Raw genomic sequence first — 17,230 nt, 5'->3', positions numbered from 1 at the left:
CCAGCGCCCCTCTTTTGTAAAAATTTCCGCCAGCGCCCCCTGCCGTCCTCTGACGGCCCACGTTGAGAACCGCTATTCTAAATTAAGAATTGTTCTTACAGGGCTTCACTTTTATTCTGAAGACAGCCACAGAAAAAAAATAAGAGCCTGAACAAAAACACCACTGGGTACATGGGTAATTTAGCAACAACAACAGAAGAATGTTATAGGACCAGGATGGACTGTGTTACACAGATTTTAGTTCAGACACTAACTACATATTCACTGGTGACCAACAAAGCAACTGCTCTGTCTGTCTAGACTGCCAAGGACAATCATAAAGAAGCCAGCACTTCTTTTTAGCACACTTTGGAAAAACTTTGTATTTTTGTCAAATTCTGCTATGGAGATTCATAATTATCACAGTCTGCTATTTTTTTTAATAATAATGACCTCTGTTTCAACTCCAAAAATAATTTATAAAATATAAATTTGCAACAACAGAAAAGGTGACGTTCTTCATGACTTTGACAAAGATCTAAAAACAGGTAAAACCCACGAGGCCTGATTTAGAGAAAATTTTATCATCATGTATTTTATTTTCCTTATTCCTGCTCATCTCTTACTGTTTGAATCTGTGTGTTTCCATTTGCCACCTACCTCGGTGTGGATTCACTGAAATTCCCCCATGGAGGGACAAAAAGAGGTTGGGCATTTGCTATTGCTTCGATTCTTTTCTTATAAATAATAGATTTTTATTTTTACAGTGACAAACACTGCAGGTGGGTTTGGAGTAAAACAAAGGATAAGTCATGCCCACCATTAAGCATGGTGAAGGATGGGAGAGGATGGGGAAAATCTTTCTGAGAAAGAGTGTTGGAACCACAAACATGAATACATAGATGCCTCATTGAACACTAATTCCTACATTACGTTGCTGCCATCTTGGATGTGGCAGTGGAGTGATGGGAGGTCCCTAATTCATGTGCTGTGTGGACTTGTTTGAATCGCCTTACAGTACAAACTGGATCCACCGGTATTACCTTTCCCTGATAAGAATGAAAGAAAACACATGCATATGTGTATTTGTCCATAATGACATAATTTTATGAGCAGAATTTCTTTGCTTTACGGCAAGTACCGTGAATTCCTGTGGTGAAACGAGCTTCTAAACAACCAAGAAATCATTTCTGTGTAACTAAATTGGACTGAAGTAACTACTCTACTCTGATTGTTATTTTCTTAGCTTAGCTAACCTTTTTGTCATACTGTGTAGGTTTTCTAACAAGCGAAAGCTAATGAAAAACCGTTGTTACAAGGGAAGTGGATTGAAGACCAGAGACTTTTAGACGGACGGGTCAGTCGGGATCAAAGCTGGAGCTGTTTTTCTTCAGTCTTCTGTTTCACAGCTCAGCTTCATAATGTCGATGTTTAACTATTCTGTAAGAATGCTAATCAATGCCCCATTATGCTGAAAATAGATGTTTTTTCTGAATGTGAAGGAATCATGTATGTATTTTATATTACTCTGAAAGATAATTTGTCTTGTATCCTTGGCTTTAACCTGTGTGTATGATATCATACTACTGAAAAAAAAAAAAAAAAATTACTTGTTTTAAGGCCTTAATTGTGACTAGTGTTATGTTATTGCTCTGACTCACCTCCAATTTTTGCGTTAAAGGCCACACCTACGCCACATATTCCGTTGTTGGCTATTGCTGCGACTTCGCCTGCACAACGAGTCCCATGTCTGTAAAAGAAAAGAAAAAAGGAGATTTCCATGAAGGAAGACAACAAAAAAACTCTCATATATTACTGCTAGATACAGTTCGCAACAAAGGATCTTTGTAAATCCCTGAACTGTGCAAAGCCTTTCAAGAAAAGTGCGAAAAGAAAATCTTTGCTAGAGATTAAAGACAAACACTGACCCATCGGTTCTTTCGTAGCTGCAGAGCTTTTGTTATTTTAGCTATAACAGCACAAAGAGCTTCGACTTTTATGAAGAACATCACAAGTAATTTGAAGCATAAAGGCAGCAAGATTTTTTTTCTTTATCCAAGACAAAGACATCAAGAAAGAGTCTTATTGTATTGCTGCACAGCATTAAACTTAAAGCTTGCACTGAAGTTGCACTACATGCATTATCCTCAACAAGGGAACATAGCACCATCATATGGAAATAAAAAAAATTAAGCAGCATATTTTTCTTCAATCAAATTGCAACATAATATTTCTCATTGCTTAATGAGTTGCAGAAGTGGTACGTGCTATAATCTTGCTATGCTACATTTTCAAATACTTGTGTTGCTCTAACAGCTTAAGTTTTTACGTTGTTGATCTGCACATGCTGACTTTTGGTTCAGCTTGTGGCGACAAGTGAGCAGAAGAAATGGGTGAATAACACCAAAGGAGTTGTCAAAAAATGCAATAACTGTGAATAATGGCTTTTAAATTTCAGTGACATACATTCAAACAAAGTTTCAACTGTGCCAACTCGTTTAAAACCTGTGGGATGCAATTTTATTGGTGACTGGTTACTTTATGAGAGAAATAAAAAATGTGAGATCGACAGTAAGCACATGTCAAACATCTCAAACATAAAATATTTAGAAGTCTTCCGTTAAACACAAGCAGTTCAGGGAGTTTGTCTTTCAATTTAGAGAAGAAAATATAGGAAATCGTTTTCTCCATCTTGAGGGTTTATGGAGGAATCCTCTTCCTATCAAAAAGAACGTTGGGCAAACACACAAAGAGCTGTCAAAACCTACCTAGCGAAACTGGCCACAGGCCATCCAAAATGAAATATTTAGTACTGGTGAACTTGAATTATTCACAGACCTTCATTAGATCTTTCAACCATGAGCAGAAGAGATCAGGCAGGTTTCCAGGACAGAATCCTCTAGCTGTCAGATTCGCCAACAGTTCACTAACAAAACAACAACAACACTGCCTTTAAAGTTTTTGCTGAAAGCTGTGATAAGTTTACGTCTTTAAGATGTTTTCAGTGGGATAAAATTGACAGTATCTGATTAAAAAGAGGGTGTCACGTCCTTTCAACAAAGATGTGCTCTGCGAATGTTATTTCAACAAAGCTAATTACATTAGCAGTACATTTTTAGATGAGCCAAGAAAATTACCTACGTATTAGAAGAGCCAAAGAACATCACCTCGCCTTTTGTTCTGCCAGCCTCCCTGATGATAAGGCAGAGGACAAATTCTTTTCTCAGGGTCGGCGCCCAGCTACACCTCCAGCTGGAATCCCGATTAGACTGTATGGCTCGGTGATGTATAATGAACTTCTGAACTCAAAAACCTTTAAGCACAGAATTTATTGCTTCATTCTACCGCTCGGTTTTTGTTGAAAACCCAAGAAAAAAAAAAATGTGTGGAAGAAGCAAAATCTTTCTGCACTATAATTTAAAATGTCATCTGAGCTGTCAATAAGCAGAAGCGTTAAAGTGACTTTAAAAACAAGCAATCAACGTGGATGACAAGGCTTGTTTGCTACTGACATAAATGGCCAATGAACTCTAGACATATGACAGAGTGTAATACATCACAGATGCAATTAGAAGCTGATTATTCTCAACCAGAGGTTAAACGTTTCACTATAAGCTATTTCATACAGCATTAATATCAGCACTTGATGGAGAGGTGACATCTAAACTGAGAAAAAATTTTCTTCCCATGGGTGAAATATGTTAGATGGTGAGGACAGTTAACGAGAAGCGAGCAAATGTTTTCAATGAGCGAAAAAAAAAAAAAAAAAAAATGTGGAGAATGTGGATCTTAGCGAAACAGACTCCAGAACGGGTCTTTTTAGGTCAGGGCATATCTGTGTGTATGGGAAGTGGCAATCAGAGGTTTCAGAGGGTACCCGCCTTTTTCCTGTTTAATCAGCGACAGAGACGAGACTACTCACAAGATTTAGACCCAAGGTGATGGGCCTGCCTTATAAACGTCTAGCGCCCTTACAAACTCATCTTCAAAAATAGGACCTGTTAGTATGTGTAGAGATGTGCATAGTGGGCGGCGAATTATGCTTTTCTACAATTTTAAATTTCTACAACTTTTATTTCCTCCACAGAATAAACATGAGCAGGAAAACTTTGTCAGCCGGTGGAGTGCATTGATAAAGACATTTCTTAACAGAATTTTAAATCGGCTGTCACATTTTTTTTTCTGGCCTGGTTGCATATGTTATTTGTTTACTTACAATTTAAATGAAAGTCAAGTCAAATGACAATTCTCAAGTGGGATGAAGCATGTACAATTTAATACATAGAAGGTTTTTTTTTATTTTTTAAAAGGAAAAATAAATTCTCATTTCTCATCAACATGTGCAATACAATAATAATAACGTAATCAACATAATGACATGATCCAGCCATTGTAACATCTGTGTAATTTTATAGCAGTAGACTATATAAAGTAATTTGGGAATTCTACAGCTTTTGATGCATACCAGCGTTTTTCTGGAGAGTTATTTACTTACTGCTTCATATTTTTGTATGTCACTGGGACCCAAGGTGGATCTGCAGTATCATATTGGGGCTAATAGATTTTATTCTTCCCACTAAGCATGTGTGCACTAAAAACAAGCAGTGCAATACTGCTCAACATTGGTTTTTGCCTTTATGCAGAGGTGCAGTTTCTGTTTATACATTTGCTGTTTGAAAAAAAAAAGGAAAATATTTTCTATGTTTCATGTTCAGCATGATTGATTTACTTGCAGCCTAAGAATACAAAATGAGTGTAAAAATCAGCTCTGATTTTTTAAAAAAAAATCTCACACTGTTTAGCTATTATTTAGCAAAGGCCAGAGTGCCTGGAGCTTTCAGTGATGGCCAAAATAATAGATACTCATGTAGTGTGACCAGCCAGATGGCTTGTGAATTTGCATTTTCTATTCAGCAACTCCACAAAGATCTGTAGACTGCAATACTACAACACATTTAATCTTTTTGAGAAATCATCTTTAAATCTTTCAAACCATTCAATAAACAATGTTGGGGATTTGACACACACAAATGACTCAACCTCATCTGAATCAAAACATGTGGTTTTTCAACACTTCAAACTCTAGAAATAGCATCTTTCATTGCCTTTCCAAAACGGTTGGACATGTCTTAAAATCCCACGAATTAAGGATCAAAACTAAGAGACCATATGCAGTTAAGCACAAAAATGTTGAGATTTTCAGATTTTTTTCCCCCCCATTTAATTTAAAACTTTAATTCTGATAGGAAATGAGGGAGGCATTTCTGTTCCATCTATTGTCTATGAAAAGCTGAGTATTATTTACGTCCTTCTCAATAATCAGCACAAAAAAACTTTATTGGGATTAGACAAATCAAGCCCTTCTTATATTTACTAGTTTCTCATGTTTCCATCAGTATTTTCATGATCAATTCATGGTTCCTCTGCACCGTATCGAGCCATGCCAGAATGCTGTGGGCTTCACTGTTTAATACATATTTTCGCCACTGCCAAATATTTTTAGCAAGCGCTAATAAAAACATTGCAGGAATGACCTCTATGCCTCTACACTTCTCATATGGTTTACTAATAAAATCACAGTTATTGGTCATTGGGGAGTTGCGTTATTAGCCTGTTGGGAAGAGGCAGAGTTGATATCCACATGGTGTTGAGACATTAACCAGATCCAGGAATGAAAGAACCAAAGCAGACATTCAAAGTATGCAAACTGGTGCATCAGAACACTGATTTTTCAGTGAAAAATAATATGGATCTGATAAAAAAAAAAAAAAAAAAAGGAGCAGCAGGCTGTATTTCCTCAGAGTCGCTAGAAGGAACCACCTCTCTAGGAAGCTGCCGAGGGCATTCTATCATAGCTCTATTGAAAGTGTGCCCACATACTGTGACACCTCAGAAAATTATTGGCTGTTCTGTTCCCACCTTGGAAAATCTTTAGGTATACTACTATCTTTCTGAAGCAGGAAACACACTTAAGGTTCAGACATAATGATCTTAAGAAACACTTAAAAATATATTTTTTATCCAAAGACAAGGGGAAAAAAAATCATAATGTTCCTGCATATTACCCCAGGCTCCAGATGTGGACTTCCAGCCAGTGTGATGAATTGCTCATATTAAAACCTTTTCTCATCAGAGGGTGCAATGCTGTGATCACAAAGGACTGCTCACAAGTATTTTGTTTTAGGTTTATTCATTTAAATTGTCATGTGTTAATGCTCTACGTATCAATAGTACAGCTATACTCAATACATTAGAACATGTGCTCTGATGAGGTTTGTCAAATTAATGGTAAATTCAACCCTTTTAGCAGATATTCAGCATATTTTTGATCAAGCCCATATTTCTGCGTAAAAAAACATATATCGGTGATCATAGAGTGATCTAAGTTGCTTAAATGAATACATTTTTCAATAATATTCTAGTTTATCAAATACAACTGCATATTTAATTAGTTGGATCGACTTTAATGACCCATAAAAGCCCAAAACGGTGTATTCTTAGTGTCTGGGGTATTAAAGCTGACTGAGAACTCTGGACATTTTATTTCATTACCACTGCATAATGGTAATGAAAGAAAAGAGTCAGAAAAATGTGGGCTAATTATAAAGGATAAAATCATTCCAATTTTCAGCGACAGTACAGCAATTATAAATATTCTTGATGGTCATGCAGTCACAGACTTCATCCCAAAACACACACAATACAAAAAAAAGCTGTGAATCATAGATACTTCATCTACTAGATTTGACTTTCATGTTCATAAAATATATTTTTATGTACGCCAACGTACGTCACAGTTACAGGAGCTTAAAATGCTCTTAGATTAAATATCTGCATATTCATTGTTTCATCCACAACGCCACAAAAAAAAAAAAAAAAGGCTTTGTGCTTCAGCCAGCACATATCTTGAGACCAAGGAGCCACAGATGTCATGCCAAGCGGAGGATACAGTCAGGACCAGCAGCCTGAACATGAAGCCAGAGGCCTGAGAAGAAATGTACAGAAAAAGACCCACACACCAAGATCCATCCGTTTTGTATATTATCACAGTGTTTACACACATGTGCGTGTCTGTGTGTGTGAGAGTGATTGAGCTCCATTGAAGTCAGCTAAAACAGCCAGACAGCTTAATATATGCTGGAAGGCAAAGACATGCCAGAGCAGACAAAGGCGTTTATGATGGAGCCACAATTCATTTCTTTCAAATGTCCGTGAAATTAAATGGTTTTCAGGACACTTTTTCAATGCCTCCCCTATGTACCCATTAGAAAAAAAACAAGGTGTCAAAGGAATGAAGGAAAGCATAAGTTTGGAATGACAATGTTTAATTTCGGACAACAGACGTGGGGAGAAAACAAAACACTTCATCAACACTGTAGAGTGAGACGACTACAGTAAACAAATCATTAATATGTGAACTGTCTGCTTGCAAAAGCTAAACAGATTTACCTAGCGGAATAAAGACTTATCAGAAAGTTTATAATAAAGGCCGCTGAACTATTCACACAGCCAATGTGACCTTCCTTATCTTATAAGTAGGAGTAAAAGTGACAGAGTGAGGTAATGCCTTTATCTCTCCTCACCAGGACAGCCCACAATATTCAGCGAAGTCATTTACTGGCCATATTAATCAGGGATGGAGACACATCAGACAGGAAAATCACTCATGACTTGATATAAAGTGACCACCCACAACAGAGACGGAAAACAAAAAGCAACTACTCAGTCTAATAATGGAAGCGAATCGATTCAATCTTTATATTCTCATAGCATTCTCCTTAACAAAAAAAAAAAAAAAAAAGGGGAAGTCATGGCAGAGATTGAATTTGATCTGTTCTTGTTAACATCAGACATGTGACCTGCATCTCTAGCGGATCACTTTAATACCTTGTTCAGATCTGGAGGTCAGTGGATCATATAAATACAGGCATGAACACACTAAATATCACTGGAGGACACATTTACTTTTAAACGGGTCGATCTCGCCACATCAGTAGGGGGTCTGCAACAGCATCAGCTACATTCTCAGAACACTGTGAATGGAAATACCCACTTGGTCTTCCTGATGTGCGATCTACAACCCTGGAGTAAGGCCACACGCCAGCTGCATAGTTTCCAGAAGAAAGAAATCTTTAGAAAGCAGGGCTCAGATCAACTTGATATGACCTATTCATTATTATGCTAATTTCTGCAGCTACTGTGAACAAAGCAGCTGTGATTGGAGCTCAAAAGCCGTGATCAGTCCTTGTGGTCCTCAGACTTGCCCTTTAACTCACCCCCAGTGTTAAGTCACTGCGAATATTTCTGCTCTGCAAAGCGGGTGTGTCAGTGCAATATAGCGTAACTAAACGGGGTGCATTGGAGCCTGAAGCTAATTTGTTGTTTAACATTAAAAGGGGCACACATATTATGAATACAATGTACTCCAGAATATGGAGATGCAATTCAGATGGAACTTCAAAACGGATTCTGAACTCAAGCTGGAGTTTAAAAGCTTCAGTTTTTGACCTCTGCAAGGACAATTATTGTTACTCCAACAAGATCAAACGTCGAGTTCTGCCACACTGTTTTCCATCTAACATGTTCATTAAATGTGAGGAAATTGGGCACATTTTGTCAAACATCAAGTCTTATTAGAGGTATGTTTCACTTCTGCTGTGGGTTGAAAGATGCAGAGTTCAGTATTTAACTGCATGAGAATGAAGAATGCTATATTTTCCTTGATGTCACTGTCTACTTTGATCCACACAGAGTAATAATTTAACTAAATTAGTTAAGTTCAGCTAAATTAGCTAAATTAATTAGAAAGTAAGTCTAGCACAGCTTAGCACAGCAAGAGATTTAATAGCATAATTGTTTGGCATTTGCTGCAAGATTTTAGTAGTAAGATTTTAGTAGTAGTTAAGGGTGTTCTATTTCAGTGGTGCGTATGTGCAGAATATACGGCATCCCAGAGTTGTAATTCTCGTGCCTTGGAGTTTTTAAGTCACGTCCAGAAAAGTCACATCTACTGTAATTTTTTAGATGCATAAAAAGGTGATTATCAAAAGGATATGCAGCAGTGTGACAGGGGTGTTAATTATTTAATGCTTCTTTTTTCTATTGTATATGTGTTGAATAAAAAAGCTTCAAAAATGTCTGTAAGAGGTTCTATAGTAGTTTCCATCCTGTTTAATCTGAGACACATAAATGTTTAAATAAGAGAGCCGAGACACTAGACGCACTATGATGTCAATTAAACATCAGTAGACTTGTTTTTGTCCATTTTTTTTTTTTTTTTGCTCAGCTGTTAGTTAACAATGTAACAAAGTGTTTATGTGCATAGAGAGTAACAAGTTACAGATGGTGATGCATTTTAATGCCATGTGTGAGCTCACTTTCATAGCGCTATCTACCTGTGATTTAAACTACCAGGATTCATGATGAAACCAGGTCTAACAGTCTTTGTGGACAAAGATGAAAGCATCCAGGAAGCTTTGAGATGTAATTGCTAAAATCACAAGAGCAAACAATGGGGAACAACAATTTTTGCACCTGCTTAGATATTCAGGTACATAATTAGTCATTATTTTGCACAGTACTGTTGGTCAGTACACCAGCCAAATTTATCATTTAAAGTGCGTGTCTGTGTAGTCTATGTGTTTAATTGAAGGGGGTGTTAGCTGCCTGAAGCAGATCCAAATGATTATGGCATAGCTGGCTCAGTTATTAAACTATACAGGTGAATGCTGGTTTGACAGAACAATGGACATGTGCAGGAATCTGCAAAGAGAATAATCACACTCGCTTTAAATGTTTTTTTTTTTGTTGTTTTTTGTTCATTTTGTTTTCGTTAGCTTGTTTTAAAATTTAGAGAGGGGGAACAAAATCCAGCCACCAAATTGATTTGGAGTTGCATTCTGATAATATTTGTAACTGGAAAAACTTTGATCTTTCCATTTGTGATACAATTATGACCTATTTTCTGTAACCAGGTTGTACATTGGTTTATCTTTATGGCATTTTTGAATAATTTCTATGATTAAATAAATAGAAATGACAAAAGATTGCCATATTGTGTGGCAGCACTTTTGCAACAAACAAGCCGACAAGCGATTTCTGGCCTTCATAATGAGACATCTGCATTTGCCAACTGGTGGTCTGAACCAATCTTCCTGAGCAGACTGTCCAAGTTGTCTCCGGTTTGAAGGGTTGCCCCTCCATCCGTCTGTCCATCCACCCACCCAACTTACATGCTTATCCCCGGTAGGGTTGTGAGGGGTGCTGGTGCCCATCTCCAGCAGTAAACGGGCGAGAGGCGAGATATACCCTGGACAAGTCGGGTTCCTTCTCAACACTGTTATTTCCAGATCTTTTCATAGATGTCCAACAGGATTCTGATCTGGACTTATTAAAGACTAAAATCCAAGCAATGTACTTTAAACCTTTTAAACCTCTACATCTGTTATGATGACTGGGGAATATTTCAGAGTTTATGTTCTTTCAGCTCTATTACTGATCAATGAACTTTTTAAAACCGGGTTTAAAGTGCCTTTGTCATTTTTCGACATCTTGTATGAAAGCACAGAGGCAGAACAGGACATCATACACATCCCACCAATCATATTCCTCTTTCCTGTAAGACATATGTTATGAAGTCAATCTGACGTGTTGGTGTGATGAAGGAGTACCAGTGCGTGCTGCACACTGCTGGTACCAATGACGTTAATGTCACTAAGCCGATCCTGTGACGCCTGCCTGCTGTGCAAACAGAGCCTGCGCTTAGTGTTGTGTGAGAAGCGTTGCTATGACACTTATAGACACAACACTGTGTGTACAAAAAGGAGCAGGCAGATATGTTTACATTTCTCATTCACAGGTCAGGAAACCATTATGCACCATTACAACGCTAATTTCTGATTCAATTAGAGTCAGAAAACAGCAAAAACAAATTAGGATAGAAAAAGTCACTTATACTCAGGCCCAAGGAGCTGGTGTCTGTCTCCAGTGGTCGATGGGCGATTTGGAATCTCCAATTAACATGAACATGAATGTTTTTGAACTGGGAGGAAAATCCTTAGACGTTAGACATTTTGTTTCAGCCTCAGAAATGAAATGAGGATAACTTTCTCATTCATATGACACATTTTATCTTTCACTGAAACAGACATTTTTTTTAAATACATATTTATTTTATACTTCAGATAATAGATTACTGTAGCTGCACATATTCCACACTCATTAAGTGTCTGCTTGTTGCTAAACAGGACATAAATGTTAAGATATGCATCACCATGTGTGACTAATGTCTAACCGATGCTTGGCCAAACAGTAGGATGTGTCTCTTGGCTTTGCTCTGTTGTTTTATCTGTTTCAGAAGCACTGAATAGAGTCCGTTCATCGAAGCTGCCAAAGCGATTAGGCTATTTTCTGCTTTAACTCAGCTCAGCTGTGGCCTTAGGCAGGTCTGTTTCGAATGGTTACACCGAAGCGACAAGTAAAAATCTCTTCATTGCATGGGTAAACAGGATCTGAAATCGTTACATAAAAGACGAGATATGACAACCACAATTAAAAAATGTCAGATCAGAACACTTTCAGTCTGCATCAAGGTGTTAGATCAGGAGGACTGACCAAGTTTCTGCATCAATGCAACTGCCTGTGTTGCCTTAGATTGAAAACTTTTCTCACCAGTCAGATGTACACCGAACCTAATTGCATTGTTTTATAACGAGGATTGCACTATTGAAATTGGGATGAAAAAAAAAAAGACTTTGAATCCTCAGCGATGATTAATTTGAATTGATTTACACATACAAAGAGTAAAATTTTCACCAATTATTTTCTGGCAAACAGTGAAGGCTTAGTTAAATTGAATGAAAAACATCCATGGACATCAATTTTCAAGTCTTGCCACAGAATATTAATTGTGTTTTAGTGTGGACTTTGATTTGGCCGTTCTAATACATGAATATGCTTTAATTTACACACCAATTCACTGCAGCATACAGCTCTGGGGTAATTATTATTATTATTAAAACATGAAAAATTGAGTACTCTCATCCTATGAGTATTTTCACGGTACACCAGTTATGCACTATTTTGATTCAAACGGTATGAAAACCTTTGCAAAGCACAGTAACAAGCAGCAACATTAGAAGTCTGGTCAGTTCATCATCAAGCAAAGACAGACATTTACTCAAAGTGTAGTCATGAAATTTGAAACTAGAGGCAATTTTGACTTCCCAGGCCACCTGATTTATACACTTCCACTTGTTACCTGCAGGGAACAAGAAATCTTATTCTAAAAGAGGAGAAGAAGACCTGAAACGTGGGAATGAAATGTATACATCCTGCTATTTGAAGTGTGATATAACTCTTCTTAAAATAACAACCAAATGAAAAAATTCAAGCAGCAAAGCCGACTTAAATAACTTCAAATAGCCTCCCGCCTTTCAATGTAGCCTACAAGGAACACACAAATGCCTCAGCGTACAAAAGCATGTGTAAACAGGACCTTCTTCACACTGAACAGACACGATTGCTTAAACATCCCATTCATCAGTATCTAGTCAGCAGCGCAAGAGTAATATTGACTGACTCTGGGTGATCAGTAATGCTTTGCAGAATGGGGTTCAACTCAGGACTGTCACCTCCAATCACCATTGGCTATTCATTACCAAAATGCACGACAAACGGTTGCTTTAAATCACGCTGTTTTTTTCTTTGACAAGATTCCAGTGAGCAAAAAGACAGAAAGCCAAAGGATTTTGGTGTAAGAATGAAGCCCCTGCCAGCATCCCCAATGTCTGCCTGGCAGTCTAGAAAACAAACAAGCTGTCCCAGATAGAATAAACAAGTCGGAGGCTTACGAAATTACAGCATTCAAGCAAGACAGAGGATGGCAGCTTTATAAATAATAATTGATAGATTCAGCATAAATAGGGAAAAGCATTTTGACTTTACACACAACTGCAGGAATAAACATAAGAAGCATGCTGTGTGTGTTTACCTCGTGACATGTTTTCACCTCACTGCAGTGAAATAATGAACATAAAAATCTGAAAAACACTTTTGTCAAACTTTTAGGTGTGGTGCCAACTGACAAACGAGGTCTCATTAGCTAAGCAAGGCTTGTTTCTGCATTTCAGCAAAGACGTTACATATGACTCCTACTAACCAGACACACAAACAGACATTGAACTGAAGTGTGTCTATTTAAGAATATCACCTGGTCCTTCAACAAATGAGGAAAGATGATCTCTCACGCAAAGCCAAGCAGACACTTGATGTAAGTGTATGAATGCGAATGCTCGAGGAATTCCAATTTCCTGGAAAACACTGCATTGTAAAATGCGTCAGAAAAGAAGCCAACAGCACAGAGCTTGTGCAACCTGGCACCTCCTGCGTCAAACACGGAGGCAGAGCCACAAAGGCAGGAGGACCTGCGAGGAACAAGTCTCCTTTGACTGTGTACTCCTTCGCTGTGTTTCATCTTGTATCACTCCCTTGGTGAAACAGATTTATTGCCTCCATGTAAACCTGGAAATTTATGCAGCCATGGCTGGGGCGTATTGTAGCAGGGGGCAGCAATTTTTATTTATATTCTCACAAATAGTATGAATATCATTTGTGTGAATATTATGTCACCAAGAAGGAAGAATTCAACTCCTGTTTTTTGTATAGATTTTTTTTTTGCTGTCTAATGCTGCGGTTGGAATTCAGAAGGGACTGATTTTGATTTTCTGGCAGCTAAAAGCAATTTGAAGATGACTAATGAATTTAAAGTGCTTTAAGACCTATTATACTTTAGAGTTCATGACTTGACACCTTTTGATTTTCTTAATCTATAGTTGCAGTTGTTGGCAGTCCCGGTAAATATAATAATAATTTATTGCAGCATAATGATTTTACGCTGTAGATGTTTGAAAAGTCAAACCTTTAACTTGAGTGCATTTATTCAAGCGGAGAAAAAAAAATATTGTAACCTCTATCAACAACAACAACAACAAAAATACGGAAAACAACTTTTAAAATATATTTTACTTAATATTTATTTAGAGTGTCCAGGAATTTCTGATGAGCAATGCACGACTGTAATTAACTGCAATATTCAAATGATGCGACACATATGTCTGTTTCTTTTAGCCATAGGTCATTAGGCTGGACAAGGCCCCATATTTATCCCACCACCATGCAGAGTGAGGAGTGTCTTAAGGTCACAAAAATCTCTAAAATTCATTGTGAGAGCAAATTTGGGGGAGGGGAGACAGAGAAGGGTATCGCCAAGTCTCTATATAGCAACCATTAAATGTTTAACAAATTGCATTGGTATTTTAACTGGAGCCACTAATTTCAAGGTTTTCTGAAACAATAACTCCCAGTGGGATTAAGAATGGTGGAGATATGTAATGCTGTGGGTCCCTTTCTCTTGCAGTGCTCCTGGGAACCTAATGCATCATCAACTCTTTTAAATGTATGACATTTTCAATAAAAAATAAAAAATAAAAAATAAAATCTGGTGAATTAGTAAAACAAATCAACACAGAAATGTTTCACCAAACCTAAAATCAACGTCCTTCGGTGGCCATCTCAATCCTCAGATCAAAATCAGAGAAAGAAGATAACTTAAGGATCCCTTTAAATCATAGTTTTGCATATTTATTTATTTTTTTACAGTTTTGCAATGAGGGAAGTATATCTAGTATGTATGATGTGAATGAAATTAGAGGTTCATAAACCTTTGGCACTCATGATTTTGTTTAAAAGTAATACTTCTCAACATAGGATTTAACAACACTAAATAAGCTCACATTAAAGGTTTGATCATTTTTTGTGACATATGCTGCTGATATAAAACATAAATTTTTAGCAGTAACACAGATCTTTACCGGAGGCATTAATAAATGTGGCTGCTAGAATAAATAAGTTAAACAAAGCACAATGTGAAAAGGTTTAATCACCATTTAGCAACAGCTACAGGCAGACAACTGTTAATGGAGGTGTTCATTTTTTTCTAGTAAATTCGAACAAGCAAACGTTTTCCACTTCAGAAATAGGGGGAGTGATGTTTTTTCCTCTCCATTACCTAATCTCGGCATTTGTTAATTAGTCAATGCTAATTCTGCTTTCTACTCATTACTGCATCAAACATGTTTAGACTACGTCAAATGAAAAACAGCGTCTTAAATGTCAACTGTTGTTGCTTCTCTGAATGCCTACAAGGCTTAAAATATTTCTATAATGTAAAGAGAAAAGTCAACCAGTCCAGTACCATAAGGATAGTTTTCAGCCACAGACGCCTCCTGTGCATGTTTTCTGGAGCATTTCTGAAGCATTTAATGTTTGTCTTTTTGCTGATAAAGCGCTTTCATGGCCAGTGAAACAAACAGGCTTATGCCGCCAAGGACAAAGCAATTTGCTGGAGCAATAGAAGCATGAAAACACCTTTCTCGGTGTATCTTAATGCATTACATATTAGCCGCTGCCCCTTTAACAGTAAGACTGTAGTCAGCATTAGTATTCAGCTGATGACTGGTTCACTTAAAGTGAAGGATGCCAAGCTGTGTGGCATGCCAATCACTTTCTAATAAAGGCTGTTACTAAACCTGCATGCAAGCATGTGGATCTCAATTATTGGATTCCTAAGGAAAGTTCCCTGCAGGTGCTAATAACTCTCCATAGGTGAGCTAGTGGGACAGCCAGGCAGTGTATGCACTGAATACAATTGAGCAGAAGAAAGGAGTGACCAAATAAGCCAAACTCTGGGATTGTACATACTGAATGTGATTGTAGAAAGACACAAAACATGCACAATGATAAAGTGAAGACGTAAATTACTTAATGACTTTCGAGATTTCAAAGTCAAAGTTCGATATTTGGCGGTTTATAATTCTCTCAGGGTTTAGACAGCCTAAAGTCACTGATTGGAATTTGTAGATAATTCAGTGGTAATCTGTACAAACCTGAACCCAGAGCAGTTATTGGGTGAGGGGCAGGGTCTGTCCATCACAGGGTAACAGAGAGGCACACAGAACAAACAACCATCTACCTATGACATGAATGAACTGGGGGGAATATGCAAATGCCAAGCAGAAAGACCCCAGGCTGGAATTCAAACCAGTGTTTTTACTATTCCAGAGCAATAACATTTTTTTGAGGAATTTTAAGTTTGAATTAGTTATAACCCGGACGCTGCATGAGTCACTGAATAAATGGTAGCAGAAGATAAGTCTGTGTAATGAATAAATTAAGTTCCCTATGATATTCTAATTTATAGTGATGCACATGTATATGGTGGTAAATAAATAGGCTGGAAATGGCTCTAGATTTCTTACAAAAAGTGTTTTTGTCAAGCTTGCTATAAAACGTAGAAAAAAAAAGAAACATGTGAAAAATAATATCTGCAGCTAATACTGCCGTACAGGCTTCTGAAAATAGTTTTGCTCTCGCGGTTGCCGTGGGCAGGAGGTGAAATCAATCCTGATTTCTTCCACCTCAGCCCAGTCCAATACGTCTGTATCACACTGACATCACAAAGAAGAAAAGGAAAAGAAAAAAAAAATGGAAAAGGACAAACATTTTCATGATGAAGCACAAATTGATTACCTCACCATACTTCAGCCTGTCCCAAAACTAAGCCTGTTCCTCTTTCAACAACAACTGTCAGCTCAAGACAGAGCATCTCCAGAGAAAAATGCTTGGGATGAGAATTGAAAAATCAGTCTAGCGTGTCACCAATATAAATGAACGTATCTGAGTGACTCTGAAAACTGCCCACCTCTGACTTCCCTCTGCTTTTTGTTGTCCCATGAATATATTCATATAAACTCATTTTGAGGAGACTCTGGGCATTACTCACTGATGACCTGTTTCACTCTTTGCTCATTTACATAACTCAAGGGGTATCATATATGGGGTCTATCCAAACCGTAACCCCACATGCTGTCGACAAAAACGACAACCCTGTGCTTTTAATTTCATGCCTGTAAACCAACAAAGCCCAAAATAATTGCTCTGGCAATTTCACTGACAAGGGCAGAAAGAAGCGTTTGATAAGTGTGTCGCCGTGTGTGGATATGAGAGTGTTCTGCAGTAATAGCAGGGCACACTCTGAGAGCTTAAGTGAACCAGAGTCAGGGAGTTATCCCTCCCAATAGTACTTTGTTCCATCAGCAGGACAGAGTAGGATCTACAACACACTGACAGAGGGAGCCGAGGTCACTCTGGATGGCTTCTTGCACTGTTGTCAAGGGCAAGAAACAAAGCATAC

At 37.7% G+C, this 17,230-nt stretch overlaps 1 protein-coding gene across 3 annotated transcripts in view; it reads right to left on the bottom strand.

Annotated features, from left to right (window-relative positions):
* The window catches only part of furinb (furin (paired basic amino acid cleaving enzyme) b), a 150,540-nt gene that overhangs the window by 43,064 nt on the left and 90,246 nt on the right, over positions 1-17,230 (bottom strand). For all 3 annotated transcript variants that reach the window (XM_015028462.1, XM_015028463.1, XM_015028461.1), the window contains one exon: positions 1,641-1,729. In XM_015028462.1, coding sequence (XP_014883948.1) covers positions 1,641-1,729 — 89 coding nt within the window. The remainder of the gene's footprint in view (positions 1-1,640; positions 1,730-17,230) is intronic.

This window comes from Poecilia latipinna, unplaced genomic scaffold (genome assembly GCF_001443285.1).
Source record: "Poecilia latipinna isolate Pla-1442-1.1 unplaced genomic scaffold, P_latipinna-1.0 Scaffold125, whole genome shotgun sequence".
NCBI lineage: Eukaryota > Metazoa > Chordata > Actinopteri > Cyprinodontiformes > Poeciliidae > Poecilia > Poecilia latipinna.
This window is presented reverse-complemented; position numbering and strand designations above follow the sequence as displayed.